The 21,648-nt window shown below is 49.9% G+C and overlaps 1 protein-coding gene across 1 annotated transcript in view; it reads left to right on the forward strand.

Annotated features, from left to right (window-relative positions):
* The first annotated feature begins 17,335 nt into the window (after window positions 1-17,335).
* Window positions 17,336-21,648, forward strand: part of KSR1 (kinase suppressor of ras 1) — a 50,713-nt gene continuing 46,400 nt past the window's right edge. Inside the window, exon 1 of the mRNA XM_066202213.1 lies at window positions 17,336-17,595. Coding sequence (XP_066058310.1) covers window positions 17,371-17,595 — 225 coding nt within the window. The 5' untranslated portion in view covers window positions 17,336-17,370. The remainder of the gene's footprint in view (window positions 17,596-21,648) is intronic.

Raw genomic sequence — 21,648 nt, forward strand, 5'->3', positions numbered from 1 at the left:
AAGTGAGCAGTGCCTGAGTTTACAGTGTCACCTGTAACACCTGAGGGTGCCAAAGAGGCTTTTGCAGTCGGGACAGGAAAACGCACGAGACAAGGAGGGGGCCTTGGGTGACCTGCTCGGTGTGCACTGAGAGCCAGGGCCAACGGCGCCTGAGCACCTGTGCCTTGGACATTCCCACCTTTCATTCACTCCTGCACGTCATGACTCTCATGGCCTCGGTAATAACACAACTGAGCATCGCCTGCTTTGACACCAGGACACCTCTGAGAGGTGGAGAAGTTCTGGAAGACATTTGAAACGCAGAGGAGCAGGGAACCTTACCCAGAGTCACACCAGGAGTGTCACACCAGAAATGCAAGCACAGCTTTGCTTGGTTAAAACTGCATCATGGAAGTGTGCATTTTAAACTCAGAAGAAATGAGGCTGCATGCCAGAAAGAGAAGGCAGCATTTTAAGGATGGCCTGTTTCTAGGCAAATGTGCTGAGTATTTGGTAACCCTTAACTCATTAATTCAGAAAAAGAATGAACAAGACTAGTTAAACTACTTAATCTACTAATAAAATGTCAAGACCTATGCAAGACTCTGCTCTCCTGTACTCCTTGGCCTTTTTATTGAGGCACACTAGTGGTCTCTACCATTTTTTTTATATTTAGAACTTTTGTTTCTTTTCTTGTGCTCAGGACTTGCTTGCTGGGCCAGAGAGACCTGCTGTGTCTACTAGAGGTCAGTTTCTTTAAATAAAAAAGTAATCCAGATCAATGTGGGATTATAGGGCACGAAATCTCCTCATGGCTAAGCAGGGTCAGTGTTCTTGGATGGAAAAACTGCCCTTAAGTTTTAGTTTGCAACAAAACACTTGTCTCCTCGCTGGCTGCTGCATTCCCCCCCGCCCCCAGCAATGAGCTGTCCCCAGCACTGTTTGGGGTTGAACTCAGCACAGGCCACGGTCCAGCCAAAGGGCTGTGCTCCACATCTCCCAGGATCCAGCAGGCACAGCCCAGGGCCTGCTCAGACTGAGCTCAGGAGGAGATGCAGCCCTAGGTGCTGAGCCCTACAGAAAATCTGGGGTTTTCCGGGGTGCCCAAAGGTCAGCTGAGCACACACGAAAATCCAACCCTGGTCCCTTGGCACCACCACTGTCCTCACTGCTGTTTGGGGTCAACAGGGTTTCTGCTCACAGGAGCCAACTTTTGGTGTTGTGGCAAAAGGTTAGATCTTGTCTGTGTTCAAAGAAATTGTCCTCACTGTGTACTCAAGGCCAAATTCGGAGTTAAACTGAGCCAGTGGCTTCCAGGGGATGCAAATCTTGTTCTGAAATTGCCCCAGCACACATAATAAACACCCTCAATTTTAGGGTCTCTGTTAGGATGCTTTATCATCATAAAGCCCCTTTCTTGCATCTTATTGTTTTCCCCTATTTATTTTTATCTGCCATGAAATTATCATTACCAAGAGGAGCTATTTTAAAGGTCTGACAGAAGCAGGAACATTTAGCTCAGACTGAGGTTCAGCAGAGGCACTGTTGAAGCAAAGTGTTCAGAACACACTTGAGGAAGAATCTTCCCATCAGGATTCCCCAGCACTGCCACCGAGGGGACTTAACTGCAGGATCCCCTGGGATACCACAGATCTCTGGCTGCACAGGAAAGGAGGGATGCCAAGAGTGCCTGGGGGCTCTGTCCACAGGACAAGTGTCCATCGTGGCTGCTGAATGACACATCTGCCTGCTACAAACAGACTCCTGCAGAGCCCTGCATGTGCTGACAGCTGGCCACCAGCCTGAAGTGACTTCAAAGAGCTGAGCTGGGCCCAAGAGGTCCAACATCCTCTTCCTCTGAGCTCCCACAACACCTGGGCTCAAGCAGCAGCCGCCCCCACGAGCTCCTTTTCCAGAACAGAGATGCTGTGACCTACACAACAGGGGCTGCAGACAAAGCCGTGCCAAGAACATCAAAGTCAATCTCTACTGGCAACTGAATCTTTGAGGAAAGTAGGATACTGCAATGCAGGACATTAGCAATGACTTTAGAATAGCTGCGTTTAAAATAACAACTTCAACAACAGGAAACAAGGAAGGGAAATACCTGAAACTGAAGTTCTCCAACAGAGACTGTTACTGCACAGGACTCCAGAGACAAGACCCAATTCGGTAAAGGAACCTGAAACAGCATTTCATCAGGGATTGTTACTGTGCAGTTGAAATGGTCTGAGGTCGTGCCCCACAGTTACCTCCCCATTTCAGCTCTTGGCAGGGGTGGGCTGGGTGGAAGGGTAGGTACCATTCCCTTCAGGATGCTCTCAACCACCAGGAATGTATTTAATTTCATCATGCCTACAACCAGAAACAACTCACTCTCACAAGCTGTGAGAGAAAGTAGATTTAACAAAGATTTATGCAGTGAGTCTGTTAAATTATACACACGCCTGCTATTTTATAACACACACAAGGATGGGTTTTAAATGTTTTGGGGCAAGAATAATATTCTTATTCTGGATCTGTCCCTAAATATATTCCTCAGTGATTCAAGCAGTGGGGAGGCAGACCACGACTGAGGCTCGCAGGGCAAAGCCATGAATAAATGCATCACACAACGAAGAGCAGAATATTTAGGTTCATAAATGATAGGTCCACAGGAGATGCAAGAGGCTCGATGTGAGGAGAGCAGCTTGCATTTGCTCCCACTCTCAGTGCCCTTGTGCACGAAACAGCCCCTGGACACAAGGGGCAGGAGAGCACAAGGGGGCTGGGTCTCAGCGTGGTTATGCTGCTGTTATTCTGCAGGACTGCTCTTGATTTATGTGTATCAAAAGCATGCGGGTCCCTTATCTGTGCTGCCCGCGGCTCAGCCACAGAGCAGAGGGATCTGTCTCTCGGTTGTTTTACAGAAATCACACCCGCGGCCGCACGACTCCGTCTCTCGCGGGCGGCGGCCCGGACCGGGAGAGCACCAGCGCGTGAAGTTAATCTAACGAAAGTTAATCTAAGGAAAACAGCTGTCCCCGGCAGGATTACCGATTTTCATCGCCCGCGATGCTCTGCAGCTCCGGCAGGAGCCTGGGCCCCGCTCCCCGGCCCGGCCCGGCGGCTGCAGAGGGCACCAGAGCGCCGGGCAGGGGCCGCTGCGAGGGGACCAGGGACAGCCCCGCGCCGGCCGCAGTGTCCGGAGAGCGCTGGGCAGCCTCTGGGAGGCCCCGGGGCTGTGCGGGGCACCCCGGGCCTGCACGGAGAGACCCCCGGGGCTGTGCGGGGCACCCCGGGCCTGCACGGAGAGACCCCCGGGGCTGTGCGGGGCACCCCGAGCCTGCACGGAGAGACCCCCGGGGCTGTGCGGGGCACCCCGAGCCTGCACGGAGAGACCCCCGGGGCTGTGCGGGGCACCCCGGGCCTGCACGGAGAGACCCCCGGGGCTGTGCGGGGCACCCCGGGCCTGCACGGAGAGACCCCCGGGGCTGTGCGGGGCACCCCGAGCCTGCACGGAGAGACCCCCGGGGCTGTGCGGGGCACCCGAAGCCTGCACGGAGACCCCCGGGTTGTGAGGAACCGCTGCTCCAGGCTCAGCCCGCCCGGCACCGCCGCCGCCGCGGCAGCACAGGAGGAGAGCGGGGATTTACAGCCCCGGGGGACCGGCCGCAGCTGGGGACTGGCCGCACGCCAGAGCGAGTGGCAATAAACACATTGGCCCAACCGGCTCCGGTTCTTACTTAATTTCCCGGACTGGGAGAAAATGCAGAATTGCACAATGTTCCTGGGCAGCTGTTTTCTCCCTCTTGTGTCACCTCGAGGCACAGGGGATGTCACTAAAAGTGACATAAAATGCTGAGTTTCGGGTGTGACGGTATCTTTAGCTTCTGACAAATTCAGGGAGTCTGAGTCCCTCCCTGGCTCACTGGAGGATGCTCTGCATGTAATAGGGGGAGAATGCCATATAAACCATGCCTTGGTTTGGGCAGAAACAGCGTTAGTTTAGAGACAAGTCAACTGGGAGCCTTAGCAAGACTTTATGAGGCACTGGATGAGGTGCACAGGGAACAGGAAATAGGCACTACTCTAACATCAGTGCTCCATGTTTGCAGCCTTCACTGTGAGCTGGCATCTGTTCTGAAACTCCTGTTACAGCACAGAAGTGTTCACACTCCTTTACCCCAGCACCTTTAAACAGCCCCATCCTGTGCAAAAATTGGTGATCACTTTACTGTGAGTTCCGAGTGGTGAGATCTCAGCCCTGCACAACCCAAACATGCCAAAATTTCAACTTTTTACCTGAGTGTAGCAGACACGATCCTTCATTCCCAGTGACAGAAAAGCACTGCATTTTCCCTATGAGCTCATCACTGCTCTCTTCCTGACATCACTGCACAACAGTTACCTGAGAAGCCCTCCAGGGCTGGGTTGTTGCCCTTTATTTTTTCCACGTTTAAATCGGTAAGAACTCCATTGTTGCTACCGATAAGCAGCCATTTGGCGCTATTTGAGTGCAAACTGCAGATAAGAGAGTGTCTCCTGAAGGCTTTTGTTGTCTCTTTTCGCCAGTGGCTTTTTGTTTCTCCTATCTTTCCGTATAAGTTCTCTGAGGTTGTTCTGTGTGTGAGGGAAAGTACAGCGATCACGACTGCTTCCACGAGTGGTTGGGGAGCCTGTACTGCCCTTGGGACTCCCAGCCTCAATTTGCAAGCCTCACTTCCATGCCTGAGCCGGCACAACCCTCCCACTGCAGCAACTCAGCCTTTCCCAGAACTCCTGCAGAGAGGGCTGAAGCCTGGGCAGGTTCTTCACCGGCAAAAGCTTCTCTGCTAAAGATGTCTGGGAACCAGGATCCTTCCATGAGGAGAATGGCTCCAGCTCTAAGAGCCCTGGAAAACGCCAATTCTGTGAGCTTACAGCAAGATCCATGGGAACAGAGCCCTTCACCTTCTGAGTGCTGAAGTAAACGGATATGGAGCCTGGGATTTGGCAAAGATAAAAGGGATTCAATTTCAGTTATAAGAGTGAAATAGGACTGCAAGCTGGAGAGAAAGTTTTAGCCAGCCAGCCAGGATTGATCCAGCAGGTTCTGATTCCCAGGATTCAGCCTTGTTGTAGTCATTGCACTCATGAGTGCCAAAGGCCATTAGAACTTATCAACTGAAACGTATCTTCCACAGCCCAGCTCAGGAGCATTTAATGTCTCTAATCACTTGTTTTTTTCCTCTTTGCCAAAAAATTTCAACCACAAAACTGGTATGAAGAGCTGACGTACAAACATTGTTTCCATGTGCAGATAAGCTTCTGTTGGAGTTGCAGCACAATACTCTGCCTTTCATCTCAGTTTTCGCAGCTCTCCAGAACAGCAGGGAGGTGTGGTGACCACCCAGCACACATCTGGAGAGCCCAGGTCAGAGCCTCCTGTGACATCCTGACTGCATTCCTGCTCTTTGCTATCACAGCCCCAGGTAATAATCAGAAGGGAGTGCCCAGTCACGTGAGGGATGAGCCAGTCCAGCCTGTTTCCTGATTTTCAGGGTCAACAATTTCTTGTACCATTCCACATTTACAGAGCAGTTCCCAGATGGAACAGCTGCAGTCCACTTTTCAGCTCTGCCAGCAGCCCACAGCTTGAGGCAGACGCTTTCCTCCCTGCCTTTCCCAGGTCCTGCAGGACTGTGAACAGCACTCATGTCTAAAGGCAAGTTTGGAGCTTGCCTACGAGCTTGCCTCCATAAGGAGTCATCATGATAAATTACTCTTAATAAAATAACCAACCCTCTCCAAAATCTTGTGAAAGAGACAGGTAAGTTCTCCCAGCCCCAGTTTACAAGGAGATCACAAGATCACCTGTGGGACGTGCCCAGAGCTACACGTGGCACACAAGAAGGAGGCAGCCAGCTCTGCCTTCCTTTCCTGATGCTGTGCTGTCCTCTGCAGAGCACATCGCCCTAAAACCCAGCCTTTGGCAGCCTCATTCTCCTCAGAGCCCTCTTTTCTTCACCTTTCTACATGGTAGATTTTGCTTCTTTAGCAAGCAGGAAGAGGCACCTGAGTTGCACTGGTCTCTGAGGGGGCCACCCTTGTTCCAGGTTACTGCACCACTTACTAACCCTGCCTGGCATCTTGGTGGGCCTGTCTAGGATGACCACTTCATCCTAGAAAATAGATACCCTGGGGGGAAAAAAATCCAAACCTAGCAGGTATTTACTATTCTGAATTTCCTGATAGTCTTACTATTTCTTCTTGCGGTATATTTCCGATTTCTATGCATGCAACTACCTCAATCCATACACCTGAGAAGCACCTGTTAAAAAGAAAGGGTTAAATACAAACAGTGTGTGCAGCTGATGTGCATTGGGATGACTCTGCTCAGTACTACCCCTCTCCATTATTCACAAGCTCCTACCAGTCTGCTCTCAGCAGGGATTAAAGGAAGAAAGGAAACAAGAACCAAAGTCAGGTTTCCCTGGCAGCACAGTTTATGTGCCTTCCTAATGTGCTGCTCTATCTGTCTAACAGAATAGCAATAGCTGCTGAAGAAGAGAAAAATAAATTATGCCCTAATTAGGCACTTCTTGGTTGCTTTTCTAGTGTCCTCAGGGAGGCAAGGCCGTGTCATTCTAACCCCATCCATTTAGGAAAAAACCCCATGGACACTTAGAACACTGGACCCTTGGGAATATTCTGGAAGGCACACAAGCCCCTAGCACACCCAGCACACTGCAGTCCATGCGGGATTTTTCATTTACCCAAATGCAACCCTCTGTGTTCTTTTCTCAGCTCAGCTGCTAATGCATAACTTTACTTTTCCCTCCCCTCTGTAATTCCCAATTGGTTCTCTGGGAGCAAAGCTACTCTGCTTGGGAATGTCAGATTGTGCTGACTGCAAGAGCCTGGATAACCTGACTGAGGAAATCAGCTCCAAACAAAGCATTTCTAATGGGAAAGACGTTGCTGAGAACCTTTCTTTAGTGTCTAATCAGCAATGAGTTCATGCTACAGCTTGGCACTTCCATCACAAGATTATTTTCCCCAATCAGGTAGGGATTTAATTATCACTAATACCTTTACCCTTCTATGACATTTGCTTGAAATAAATAAATACTTTATTAGGGAGTCCCAGAAGCTGCCTCGCTGTGTACTTTCCTGCAGGCAGGCAGGCAGGCAGGCAGCACAGCACGTGGAGCAGAGCTCTGTGTGCCCCAGCTCCGTGCTGGGAGCACAGCCCACCCCTACCTGCACGCCCCACGCCCTAAGACAGTCACTGCTTTGGACTGGCAGCCGTCTGTGGAGTGACTAATGCAATCAGAGGCCAATCGGGATTAGCCCCTCCACACATCACTGCGTAGAAAAAGAAGCGCATTAAGCCTGGCCCACTAAAAGCCGGGTGGAAATGCTTTGGCCACATCACAGTAACAACACTCAACAAGGCAAAATGTCTCCTGTGAGAGGCTATTCCCAGCCCTCCCTCACTGCTGCACCGAGCAAAGCAGCCGGTTTGTTTTCCTAGCACAAGCTGACCTTCTGTGCCGCCAATATCTAAACCACATTGTCTGAGGAGAGGGAGCTGACAGCACTGAGCGATGCAGTTCTGCGAGCGCACCCGAGCGCTAGCGGTGCCGACCGCGCCCCGTCCTGCTGGGCCGGGATCCCGGGGCGCCGGGGACTGGGAATTCTGTGCAGACGGCTGTGTGTGCTCGGCAGAGGGCAGAGGCAAACTCCGCCGGGCACTCCCCCCAGCTCTCCCCTATGGCAGAGGGGAGATGCGAGCGCAAAGACCTGCGGCTGCTGTGTGCCAGGTGGGCCAAGGCTGATGAGCCGGGGTGGGCAAATAAATTCCTCTAACAATTGGTGACGGTGGGGCTTTCCCGGTTTGAAGGACACCAGAGGGGGCAGGATGTGGAGGGAGTACAGGGAGCATTGGCTGAGCTAAAATTCCCAGCCCCGCTGCACAGGTGAACAACACGTTATTTTGAAGACATCTAGGACAGCCAACAACTGCTGAAATTCTACAGACATCTCATTTTTTTTTTTAACAGAAATGCAGAATGGAAAAGGACCACATGGGTTCTTTCATAGCTTGAACATCCACATAAAATTATTAGCAACTCAACAGTCTGATTATCCTTCACGAAAATACTTGGATGCTGGTGGGTTTGATATTTCTGGTTTCCCATTTTAAATGTGAATTGTTTGGGGTAAATTACAGTGTATATAGTTTCAGGAGAGATGTTTTGTTTCATGTTTTGGTAAAAGACAGGCAATAAATTGAACAAGGCTCTTGAATTTGGAGGAGCTTGCAAAGGGGGTTCATGGATGGATGGGAGCTGGAGGCATTTATCAAATAGCTCTGACCACAGTCTCATCAAAGGAGCACCACACGAAGCAATAAAGTCCACTATTCTAAGTTCTGACTTCACTAGCTCAGTGAGCATGTGGAATAACTTCACTAAACCCATGGATTCATGTTTTATTATGCCCATTGTGATGGGCAAAATCTGACCTTTTGAAAAGGGTTCTGGGAAGCGCAGATGTGGATCACATCGACCCCTTTCATCTTCCAAGTTTAATTCCTCAGCGCTCTCCATGGTTTAAATATTCATGTCAGACAGAGGAAACATTCTCATCTCTGGTTCATGGGGGAGGCAGACAGACATGATTTGCCCATGGCTATACTTTCTAAAAGAGCCAGGAACTGTTCCAGACTGGTCCAGTCTCAATGTCTCAACCACAGGGTTATCATTCCCTGCCTTGAAATGGTTTCTGAAATCATGCACTAAAGTATGGATATGGACTTCAAACTAACTCTGTGCTTTTGCAGCATTCTGAATACAACCACTTCCCTGCACGGAGCCCTCTGTCCTTATTCTGATCAAGCACTATGGTCTTGCCAGGCCATATTCCCCCTCAGAACCAACAGGACCTGGACCCTTTGCATGGCAGAAGCAGCAGCCAGGGCCAGCTGCCTATTCCTTAGCAGCTGAATTCTCCCATTTTGCACTCAGAGCAAGGGTAAAACATACAAGCTGCTGGATCAGGGAAGACTAAACTCAAGCATGAGGGAAAGTGGTAAGGGTTTACTTTGTTCTTTCCTGTCCATTTGTCTGCCATGAATGCAGAAGGTTTCCTATTCGGTGCTGTGGAGTAAGAGCCAGAATTTTCAAAACTTTGGCTCAGCTCCTGCCAGCATTCATGTTCTCTTATCTTGCTTCCGGTGCAAACTATTTCCAGAGATGGTGCTATTGAGAAAGTTGACGACTGTGATAGAAAGTGAGGAAGAAGAGTGAGGAGAAAATCAGGAGGCTGAATTCAAATGGTGGCAAGAACTGGCCAAGACCATTCTCTCCTCAGACACTCTCAGGAAGATCAGGGTGTGCACCTGTGCAGAACTGGGGCAGCTGAGCCCCAGCATGCTAGCAGCTACTGACAGTTTCTCATTTCAAAATGAGAAACTCAAGTCAACTGTTAATGTAAAACTTATGCCCATTGGATTTTATAAAGACTTTTGGTGTGTTAGAGTAGACTGCAGCTATGTAACTCACTATTTTCTCTGGCAGCATCAGAGAAAGGTTTATCTGCCTGTGCATTTGTTCCTGATGGGTAGTTTGGGCAGCATCTATCTCCTGAGAAGTTAAGCATATGCATGAAGCCCCGAGCCCCCGTTTAAAGGAAGATTTGCACAGTCCTGCACAGAAAGTTTGGGCTACCATACTCCTCACACTCTTGTTATGTATTCTATTAGCTGGTTAATTAATAGGTGCACTAAATAGCTTATATATTGTATGAGTGCCATAATCCACGCCTGAACTGTATGCAGAGTTCAAGCAGGGATTAGGAGAGTACATGCCCTTAAGGGTGAGGTGACTTTCAAGAGAAAAAATAAATTAGAAATATTTCTTTGCTGAGAATCAAGGTGTAGAGAAACAGCCTAAAGGTATTTTAAGGACATCTCTTTTTATGTCTCTTTCACCTGACGAATTCCAGTTGGACCAAAATCGTTTACTATTTATAAACATACCATCAAGTGAAGACTCCTGGTACAAATGTCTTGTGACTGTCCACACCCTTATGGGATGGGAGCATCATTCTGTGAATATGAACAGAACCTTGCTGGCATCTGTTCACGCCACCACAGTCAAGGCAACAAAAAATTTGCAGCTCTCAAGGGCTCACAAAGCAAGACACAAACCTCCTTTATGTCACAAATTTGGCCTATAAATTGTCACAGAATAATAGGGGGTAGTTTTTTGTTTTCTTTGACTTCAGAGCTAAGACTGCAGATTTTTCCTGCTGCTTTTGTTTTCTTTGTAGTCTGACTTGCCCTCTCCCTCCAGGCTTTGTTTTAAAAAACTGCAATTGTCCAGTGGATGCTCAGCCACAGTTTCTCTGTGCCCTTCAATATTTTCCTCCTAAACTTGAATCTCAAGCCATTGGCCACCTTGAGACCTGACCCAGTTTTACAGAGCATGGCACACAGAACCCTTGTTCCCTGGGACTGACACTGGCTTGAACAGAGCTCTGCACACAGCTTGTCTTGCAGCTGTGGTCTCTGGAATGCAGAATGAAAGGAAAGGGTTAAGATTTTTAGCTAGTTCTGAAAAAATAGGGTGCCACTGTGAGGCAGAATTAAAATGAGAATGAATCCAGACTGCAGTTCTTTAGGATACACAGTGTTTTCTATAGATCTCATTTTGCATCTTCCCTCCAAAATCCCACTCTGTCTTTAACATACAAGTTTATATTGTTCTACAGAATTCTCATTAAGCATAATTAAGGAACGTCACGAAATCTAGTAGATCAGAAACCAAGATTCTCCCTTTAAATATGTTCCTCTCCTAAACAGCGTAGCACTACTGTAATCACTGTGAACAAAGAAAAACTGCCGGACCCTAATCAGCACACAGCAGGGATGGGTCATGGACACGTTTATCTTCCTTCTCACAAGCCTCCCCTGGATAAAGGAAATGCCCTAATACTCAAGGCATCTTGGACACCAGATGGCTGATTATTAGACATTTTATGAAGAGGAAGGAAGTAAAGAGAAACAGCCTGAATTTTCATGGAACTGTAGGGATAGGGGAAAGGAGGGCGGAACAAGGACTTCATCCAAACCTAACTGACTGGGAAGACACTGATTTCAAAGGACTTTGGATCGGAAGGAACAAAAGATCTGGGTTTGCTTTTCCTTCTGCAGATTAATTCTCAACTCATCAAGAGCGAGAATGATTGATAGCCAAATAAAATGCTCTTTCTATTAGCATCACTCTAAGGACTTCCTGCTGAGCCTTGTTTTTTCTGCAGGGGACAGGTTTAAGTTTCTAAATATTCTTCATAATGTTGCAAGCTTTCTTTAGACTCTCTGCAGCCTTTTCACAGACCTGGTTTCCAAGAGCCTGACTCAGTAGAGCAGGAGCAGGCTGTGAGGCCAGGAGACACAGCAGAACACACAGGCAGAATTCCATCCAGTGAAGGAATGCCACAGGCAGTGCCCCTCACGTGCATCAGGGCAGTCCCTCCACTCAAATCATTTGGCCCAGCCTCTTTCAGAGTGTCTCAATGTTTAGAAACCTACAGGAGCCAGCTCCTTCCATTTTATCCATGGCAGGATTCATGAAGCTCTCCTAAAACAGAGCTGTCAGTGCATGCAGGCTCTTCCCAGGGACCACTACGTAACTGAGAGCCACAAGACATGCACCAGAATGCCTCCAAAAGAGACATTTCCCGGATGTATCACAAGTGGAGGACGGCAATAGATCCTCCCAGGTCCTACCATGCCCAGCAGAGGGACATAGCTACATCAAACGTGCAGATGCATCTTGGGAAGAATGCGGATGCTGGATCTAGTGGTCCTGGTGGTGCTGCTCCTCCCATGGAACGGGATGTGGATTATCCAGCAGACCCTGTTGATCCCAGGACAACCTTCCTGCTAGGTATGTAATGAGTGGCATAATGTACTGCTTGAGAAATGGCTGTGGTCACCCCACCGGTGAGGCACTGCACACACAGGTTGGAGGAAGGGTTGCAGAACTGGAAGGGAGGCCTCCCACAGAACAGGACAAGAGCTGGTGGTAAAGTCTCCACACAGAGTTGGCTGCATCAGGACAAGTTTGGTTCGGTTTTCTTTTTTTCCTTTTACCGGAAGAACTGGCATTGATTCAGAGCTGCCAACAGACAAAGGGCACGGGGGTGGGAGGAGTTTGTTCTCATTTTGCTCATCAGCATCACTCGGTTGGCAAAAGCCCGAGCAGCAGGACAAGCCTCGGGCGGGGCGGGCACGGCGGAGCCCGGAGCGGGGCCGTCCCCGAGGGCTGTCACATCACACGGACCCCGGCGCACGGCAATAATGGCAGCACATGATTAACCCGCCCGGCTCCTCGCCTTTATTTAAACACCAAGAAAGGCCTCTGGGGAATGAAGCTAATAGCCATGAGGAGTCCCAGCTCCAGAAACATAATGATGGACCTGGAGCCTTTTCTCACCCAGATGAAAGAGGGGCTGTTGTGCTGCAGTTCACAGCGTGCTAATGACAAACACAACTAAAACCTTCAGCCTGTTTCAGACTCAGGCCTGTAATCTCCTTATGCAATACACTTGACAAAGCTCTCTTGTGGAACATGAGCCTGCTTTTTCCACCACAGTATATACCCCCTCCCTCACCAGACTGCACTCTACTGGACTCGATTCATTTAATTATTTATTAATTATTTTTACTCTGAGAGCAGTTAACAAAATAAACAGGTTATTTTGCTGCGAATAAAACAAACATCAGGAAACTCTGCTCGCGGGGGTATGCCTGTCTGAGGGGAAGAGCAGCGGCTCACCTGCTGCAGTGTTCTGAGAGGTAAAGCTGCCTAATTATTTTTTATTATCCCCGTGTTGTTTAGTTAACCAAATATTTGTCTTTTTGCCTCAGACGCATATCTAATGCCAATATACAAATTGCACAAGGGGATTATGCCAGCATGAGTCAAACTAGGGTGTGTTTATCCTTGGAGAGACATAAGCCTCTGTTTCTAAAGGCGGGTGTTTCTTATCCTTGTTAGACCTATGAATATCTTTCGCCAACAAAATTTGTCACTTTTCACTGTTGGCACGTCTGCTGCTAGAACAAACCTCGGGCTGGCAGGGCTCCAAGTGGGGTGGGGGCTAAAGCCTCTGGGGCTGTCATTAGTGAGTATTTATGTTACAGCAGAGCTCGGAGGCTCCTCGCTGAGATTCAGGCGTTGCCGTGCAAGCAGAGTAAAAGACTCTTCCTGCCCCAAACAGTTTATAGTCTAAACAGAAGTGACTGGTGATAAATAGCAGACAAAAAGGCAGCACTATTGCAACACAGCTAATGCTAAAGAAAGACTGCAAACCCCATGGGATTACTCTAAAAATAAATGTTGAGGGGTTTATTTGTTTTATAGACAACTAAAATTCTTATGTTCTTAAAGCCAGAAAGTCTCTGGTTGCTGTAACAGCTGCAATACTTGTTTACTCATGTGACTCCAGAAGGTAAGATGAACACATCACTCCTGTCCTCCTCCTCTCAGTCCCATCTCAAAGTTTCTTTCTGTTGAAGGGGAAGTGAGCAGGGGGTTGGTGGTGCTTAGCTGCCAGCTGGGATTAAACCACAACAGCTGTCCACAGAAAACACTGAGTGAAGCTACGCAACAGTTTCTTGTGCCTTCCACTTGTGGGGCAGAAATTCCCTTAGGATTGCCCAAACAGAACTGTTTTCCCCATCCATGATAATTTTTTCTAAGGAAAGGAGTAGTGTTTAATTTTCACATCTTTTCCTCCATTGTCATCACACAGGGCAGTTTCCAGGATCCATCCCTGACTCACTGGGATCCACCACTGCCAAACCTGTGGATTTGCTGGTCCATGCCTTGCATTTCACTGTGCCATTTGGAAAAAATCCATGGAAGAAGTGGACCTACACTAGAATTTTTCCTTAAAGGTGCAGGTCAAATCTTATTCTCATGTAAACTGGTTTGGGTCAGTTGCAGGCAATGGAGATATCTGACCTGGGGAGTGGTGAGGATTTGCTCTGGGAACACCATCTCACCATCCTCACTTTCTCTGTATATCCTAAGAAGAATATCCAGCAGCATGTCTAAAAATAGCAGTTAAGTTTCTCAGCTTCCCAGCAGAGGAGCATGCCAGAGCTACTGTGTATTGCTGTGCTGTGCCGAGGAGAGGAATACTCCTATGGCTGTGTAGGAGGAAGCCTTTGAGGGGAAAATCACCGATAATAAAGGCCTCTTTTATCTGAAATACCTAACATTTCAGCTCTTCAAATCCCAACACTGCATTTTCTTTAAACAGGTCTCTATTATGTGTTAAACACATCAAATAGAGTAATTCAGTCTCATCATCTATATTCAGTGTTGTGATAGCTGAATGAAATTGGGGCAAGCTAGCTAAAAAGGTAATAGAGGCTTTTCATACAGGCAGCATGTGAAATGCATCGGTGCTTTTCTTTCTCCAGGAACAAAAAAAAGTTCTTTTTCCCCAGTGAGCTTATGTCACTGAGTCCAAGACCATTGCTACAGTCCAGGACTTCCAGGAGTGCTTTAAAAGATTTGGGCTTCATTGGGGTAACTGGCACCTGATCAGTGTGGGCAAGAGAGATGGGGGCCAGTGGGGAGGAGAAATCCCCTCAATACTTAGGCCAGTGGCTTAACCAAGGACTTAGCAGTTTTCTGTGATCCAGTTCAGACATTCCACATTTTATTGCTGTTTTTAAAACTACTGTTTTTTGACACAGTGGCAAAAAAAGGCCACTGTACGATTCGCATTGGAATGAAGTTGACAGTGTGGGTACGGTTCACTCAATTCAAGAAAAAAAGCAGTTGTTTTACCCTAGGGAATGCAGTTCTTATGTCCACCCTACATAAACCATACATTTAAAAGAAAAACCTCAACAGGTGCATCAATAAACATGTAAAACATGAGATACGTCCCTTCCTGAAATCTCTGGGGAAAGGGGACCCTCAGTGTGCTCACATGGTCCTTCTAGCTCAGCCCAGCCGTGGTATTTCTCTTTTCAAACCCTTATAGACAGAGAGCTGTGGTTTCAGACAACTCAAACTACCGGGACTGTGCTGGAAGAGCAGCCTGAGCTCCTGCGAAGGTGCCAGCCCTGCAACCTGCGATGCTGAGCAGGGATGGAAGCACAGGCAGTGTTTAGTCAGCACATTTTTCCCGCAGGCCCAAGGGCAGCCCTGTGTGCCGGGACTGGAATGCTGCCCACGGATGGCAGCCGGGTAATGAGGCCGGCACTCCCAGCACACAAACACTGCAGGGAATGCCAAGTATCCTGTGATGCACGGCCCACAAGTTTCCTAGGTTGCTTTTCTTATGCAATGCGCTCAGCCTCTTGTCTATAAGCAAATGGATATTCTCAGGTGGGTATGTGGAGAATGCCTGCAAGAACAATGTCCTGTTAATAACGTTGCCCAGCTCCACAGTCACTTGTATTGGAGGATTTCAACCTCTTAGAGTCCTGGAAACAAAAATTTCCAGTGCTAAACTTCCAGTGCTTCTGGGAGCAGACAGGGTCGATAAAGGCTTTTTCACAAGGTCAGAATTATGGAGGTAATAAGCAAAGTTACTTTCCCAAAACCACAGGACTCATCAGATGGCAAACTAATTAAACCCTAATCCAGCAAAGCCCTTATTGCGTATGAAATTTACAGCATGTGAATAATGACAATGAAATCAAATACTTAACCTGACCCACATTCTCAAGAAAATTACTAAACAGCATATGCCACACTATTTGATGCAAATCCACACAAACTAATGTGGATACCAGTATTTATCTAACCATGAGAAAAACAGCTCGGTGTCAGCTGCTCTGCCCTGCTCCACTGCCTCATGTCCTAAATTCACAGTTTCTTTTTCTTTTTTTTAAGGAATCTCCCCTCTGTATTGCCACACGTGGCTCAGATGTCATTTAAGTTTTTAAACCCTGGTATCAATTTAGTGCAAATTAAAGAGGCTGCCTTCTTCTGTCAGTGAGGTACAACCTTACTGCCTCTTTGGATCCCGCATGTCAGATGAACAGTCCCAATTCTAATAACTGGGAGATGAGTGGTTCCTGCACTGACAGCTCGGCTCTGTCCATCAGACAGGATGGCTATGAAACCAAATGTCATGCAGTTACCTGGACTATTTTTCTCACATCTCCATTGTGAAAGCTGAAACCACAGCGATTCCACAAGGCCAATCATGAAGTTCCCTCCTACTCATGATATGGATGAACCCACACACCTATCCGTACTCAAAGCTTACACTCACTAAAATATGTTTATCCCAAAGCCCGCTCACACCTCCCCTGGGCTGGGCAGGCCGCCCCTGCCCCGGCCCTGCTTCCTCCGGGCGGCAGAGGGGAGCGGAGCCGAGCGCGGGCTGGCCGGGGCGAGCTGCGAGCCCTGACATACCTGAGGGGAGGCCGAGGGGCCGGGGCGGAGAGGGAGACGGCGGAGCGGGAGCCGGGGGCTGAGGGACACGCCGAAGAGTGAGGCGGGGAATGAGAGGCGAGGGTACGCTGAGGGGAGAGGGAGGATAGCAGGGGTGAGGCGGGCACTGAGGGGTGAGGGATACGCCGAAGAGCGAGGGAGGATATGAGGGGTATGAGGGACACACGCTGAGGGGGAGGCGGGATGTGAGCGGTGAGGGACACGCTGAAGAGTGAGGCGGGAAATGAGAGGCGAGGGATACGCTGAGGGGTGAGGCGGGATATGAGGGATGAGGGACACACACTGAGGGTGAGGAGGGATATGAGGGATGAGGAGGGATATGAGCGGTGAGGGACACACACTGAGGGTGAGGAGGGATATGAGGGATGAGGAGGGATATGAGGGATGAGGGACACACGCTGAGGGTGAGGAGGGATATGAGGGATGAGGGACACACGCTGAGGGTGAGGAGGGATATGAGGGATGAGGAGGGATATGAGCAGTGAGTGACACACACTGAGGGTGAGGAGGGATATGAGGGATGAGGGACACACACTGAGGGTGAAGCGGGATATGAGGGATGAGGAGGGATATGAGCAGTGAAGGACACGCTGAGGGTGAGGCGGGATAGGAGCGGTGAGGGACACGCTGAAGGTGAGGCGGGATAGGAGCGGTGAGGGACACGCTGAGGGTGAGGCGGGATAGGAGCGGTGAGGGACACACGCCGAGGGGAGCACCGCGGGGCGGCGGCGGGCGCTGAGGGCGGCGGCGGGGGCGGAGCGGGCGCGCTGGCGGAGCCCGGCGGCCGCGCATGTACCGCGCGGTGATTGCCCGGCGAGCGCGGCGGGGCGGGCCGCCTCCCGCCCGCCTCCCTCCCTCTTTTCCTCCCTCCCTCCCTCCCTCCAGCGCTCCCCGCCGCCGCCTCGCCTCCCGGCCTCCCTGATGCCGAGGGATGGATAGAGCGGCTGCCCTGCGAGCCGCCGGCATGCTGGAGAGGAAGGAGCGGAGCGGCGGCGAGGCGGCGGGGCCGCGAGGCTTGCCGGCCGTGCGGAGCACGCTGCAGCAGTGCGGGCTGCTGCAGGACCTCATCGACATCTCGCTCTCCAACCTGCGCGGGCTCCGCACCAAGTGCGCCGCGTCCAACGACCTCACGCAGCAGGAGATCCGCACGCTGGAGGTACGGCACGGGCTGGGCGCCGCAGCGGGGCCGCGCTGCCGCCTCTGCCCCGCGCGGCCGGGGCCGCGGCCGGGGCCTGCCGCAGCCCGCCGCCCTGTCCCCTCGGCACCGGGGCCGCGCCGCGCCCGCCGCTTCTCCCGCGGGCCGAGCGCTGCTGGCGGGGGCAGCGGCGTCCCGGCGCCGGCGCCGAGCTGTCAGCGGGCTCGGCGCTGCCGGCGCGGGGCCCCCCGCCCGCGGCGCGGCGGGGAGCGGAGCGCGGGGCCGGCGGAGCGCGGACAGGTGCGGGGCGGCCCCGCGGGCGGCCCGGGCTGTCGGGCGGGTGCGCGGGAGCTCCGTGAGGCCGTGCCCGGCCGCGCCCCGGGGCCTGTGCCGGGCGTCCCTGTGGAGCGGGATGCGATGTGAGGCGCGGAGCAAAGGTGACTCGAGGCTCCCTGGCAGGAGGTGTGTCCCCACACCGCTGTCCGGGCGAGCGGGGAAAACTCCCCTTTGCCTCGGGTCCTTGGTGTTTGCTCCTGATGGTTCCTGCTCCCTGCTCCAGGCCTGTCTCTCTATCCCTGGCTTAGCTTCACTGATCTAATCTGGTTTTCCTTTTCCCTCTGTTGCTGTGGCTCAAACAGCATCGTGGACCGGACTGGAGACATGTTCTGCTGTTTAGAAAGATTAAATTCTTCAAACACAAAACATGTGCCGCTGTGATGCTCTCAAAGAGGAACTGGATCTGTACAAAAGTCTGTATAAGTATTTAGAAAGGGAAAATAGATGTATTTTTCCTTAGTTCATTTGACCTTTAGATGCTTAAGTAACATTTCCTTTTACCTTCTGTGTAGGTAGTTCTGCTCTAAGCAAGCAATCCCCTCCTGTCCCCTTCTTTGATTCAAGTTTGATATAAATGCTAATGCTCCTCCTCTCTACCTGGTGCTGGAGACTGTGGAGCTGGGTAGAGCCTTGGGCTTTCTTAGGAAGAAAGGATCATCACAACAATGTAACTAATAAACCTACATGCTGAAAAATCCATCACATGAGAAATGAAGGTTGGGAAGAAAACTGTGAAACAATAGGTGGTAGGTAGCTTTTGGCTCAGCCTCGTGGAAATCTATCATTCTTCCTTTATTCTTCACCTGACTTTTTCTGTGGTTTTGGTTGGTTCGTCAGTTTGTTTTGTGAGATGTTTTGTTTTGGTTAGTTCTTTTTTCCCCCAAAATTTATAGCACGGTTCTTCCTCCTGTCACCTCCAAATAGCATTCAGAAGGCTATTCTCTATGAAACGATATTTGTATAGCCTTTTGGCAGCCCTGCTGAGGGCCCTTTTGATGCCCAAACAGTGTCAATCAGCATCATTTCGGAAAATGATCATCACTTATTTGCTAGTGGACCTGTTGTAAAAGAAAACCTTTATTCACAAAGTGTAAAGACCTTTTATGATCTTGAGGCTCTTCTTAGAGCAACAAAAGCTGTTCCTAGTGATGGTTGTTGAGTGTGTGCACACGATCCTCTTCAGCATTTATCTGTTTAAACAAATGAGTGCCACATTCACTGGTGATCATAAAATTTATGTTCAGAAGAAAATCTCTTTGATGTACAGTCCAGTATGTGATTTCTCTGGGAGTTCAACCAAGTGCTGGATCTCTGCCCATACATGGAGCTGTGGGCATGGGTACAGACTCTGTGTTCTTTGCACTCTTGGGTTGCCTGGACCAAAATACATGTCAGGCATAGCCCAAGTCCTGCGCTTGACTGTGCCAGGCTGTGGCCACAGAGCCATGCTGCAGGAGCTCAGGGTCTGTGTTTGCTTCCCTAAGCTGTCAGTGCTTGTGGTGGCCCTGAGGGAGGTGGGTACCAGAGCTGTCTCAGGTGTCAGGTGGAGTTCCTCGATTCCTGTGGCAGCAGTGCCACTGTGGCCGTGTGCCTCTGTGGGGTTGTGCCAGCACAGACACGAGCTCTGGTCCTGCAGGGAGCTGGGTACTGGTGGGTGGACTGCAGGCAGCTCCTGTAGAGTCCAGAGTGCAGCTGGGAGCCCAGAGATCTCCAGGGCCTGCTGTGCTTCCCTGGTGGCCTTCACGAGTCACAAATGGCTCTGTGGGTCATGAGTAGTGGCTACTGGTGGTGCAGTGCTGTGAGCCACATCTGTCCTGCACACCTGTTCTGAACTGGGAGCTCAGCTGGGCTGGGGCTCAACTCTCACAGGGCTTTTCTTCTGTGCAAAGACTTCAGAGGAAAAAGAATTGTGAGAACTTAGTTCCATTAATATAACTGGTAAACTGTGTAGTGACGTGTAGTCGCCAGGTCAAGAACGCCAACCTAACCAAGGGCCCCTAGAGCTCCTTCCCCGTTTGCTGCAATGCTTTAAGTCCTTCCTCATTCCTCTTTCTTGTAAGGTGTTCTCAAAATAAAGCACATGGTAGATAAGGATTTCAAACTGGACCTTGGCAGGTACAGATAAGCACTCACGGTGGCTCAGGGAAAACAGATACAGAAGGAGAGGAAAGAAAGGGCTGTGGGAATTGCTTGCAAAGGATGTGTTGAGTGTAATGTGTTGCCTGAGCTGCCCTTGTTTCAGGGTAGGAAGGCCATTTCTTAGAAGGGCAGGGAGTTTCCCTGGAGTGGAAAGTAGGTTCTGTTAGTTTGCTTATTAGCAGGCTGGGTTCTTTGATGCCACAAGGTCTGGTTTGGGTTTTAAGTTTTATATGTTCTGCCCAGTAAGTGCTTGAGTGTTATTCTTTTTACCCAGTGCTGGTCTGTGCTTTCAGTTCTGTCCTAGCAGTTTTACTCACTTCTCAAGTTGACTGAAATGGAAAATAATGGTAATTTTAACCCATATGTAAGACAGCAAAAAATGTCTGCCATGTAGTGAGCCTCCAGTATTGTTCTGAGCATCCTCGGAAAGAAACAGCTCTGTCAGTCTTTACCTCTGTCCTTACACTAATCCCTTGTATGACTCAAATTGGTTTTGCAAAGTTAGGGGTGTATTATTTTTAGCTGTATTTCTTTGTGAAGGCAGTATCTTTCTCGATTCATTTCCCTGGCTGGGAAACTGCTGGTGAGACTAGACATCTGTGGTGAAGCACATGCAACTTCCAACCACAGCTCGGGGCAGTCTGTTGGAGGTGAGCAGGGGAACACAGTCGCAGGTGCTGGCAGCAGGAAAGGCTCCTGTGGTTTCTCGGCTGGAAGCAGCTGCCTTGGTGAGCTGTGGGAATCCCCACACTAAGTGGGACACCTTCCCCCAGCGCCCCCCTGTTTTGACTGCAGCAGAGGTGAGGTAGGAAGGCTGAACTGCAAGACCTGAGGTGGATTTAGACTGCAGATGTGTTTTCTTTCTAGCTGGGCTCTTGCCTCAGAGGAGCTGACTGCAGTGGCTCTGGCACGGCAGCTGCCTCCAGCCTGGTTATGGTGGGAGTGTTGGGGTGAGGCAGAGCACACACTCTGAGTTCTGCCTGCTCTTTGGGAAGACTGTCCTCCTGGCTCCCTGGCCAGACTAGATCCGTGGTGGAGACACTCCTGGCCCTGTGTGCAAAGATCAGTTTGGCTTCTTCCTCGGGAATGTTTTCTGTTCAGCACCTTCAGCAAACAGAGCACCGGATCAGAAAGCCTGACTCCAACTGGGCTGTGTCACAAATAAGTCTACTCTCCACAAATCAGTCATTCAGAGTAGCTGAACAGTACCTGTGGATTAAATCTGTTGGAACTTGCTTTGGCTTTATCTCAATTCATTTGGCAATTTGTCTAGAAAAGGCTTATCTTACCAAGCAATCTCTGAGCAGAAACAAACGCTTTGAAAATGGGGGAAGGCATGAGAGAAGAGGAAGGAGGATTGTAATAGTCCACACTTGCAGATTGGAAGTTGGGCATGTGGTATGCATAAGGGAAGGACAACTGTGTTTGTAAATTGGAAGCAGTGGGAGTAGTGAATTTTTCAGGCCAAACTGCAACCTGTAGCCACATGTTTATGAGCTTAGTTCAGCTGAAAAGACTTCCTTTCCCAGCAGGTCTTATGTAAGAGAAGAAGAAAGTCTCTTACTTCATCTTACTTTTTGCATATATGCAATACATTTG

Source organism: Chamaea fasciata, unplaced genomic scaffold (assembly GCF_029207755.1).
Source record: "Chamaea fasciata isolate MVZ Bird 193981 ecotype frontalis unplaced genomic scaffold, bChaFas1.0.hap1 SCAF_21, whole genome shotgun sequence".
In the NCBI taxonomy this organism is placed as follows: domain Eukaryota; kingdom Metazoa; phylum Chordata; class Aves; order Passeriformes; family Sylviidae; genus Chamaea; species Chamaea fasciata.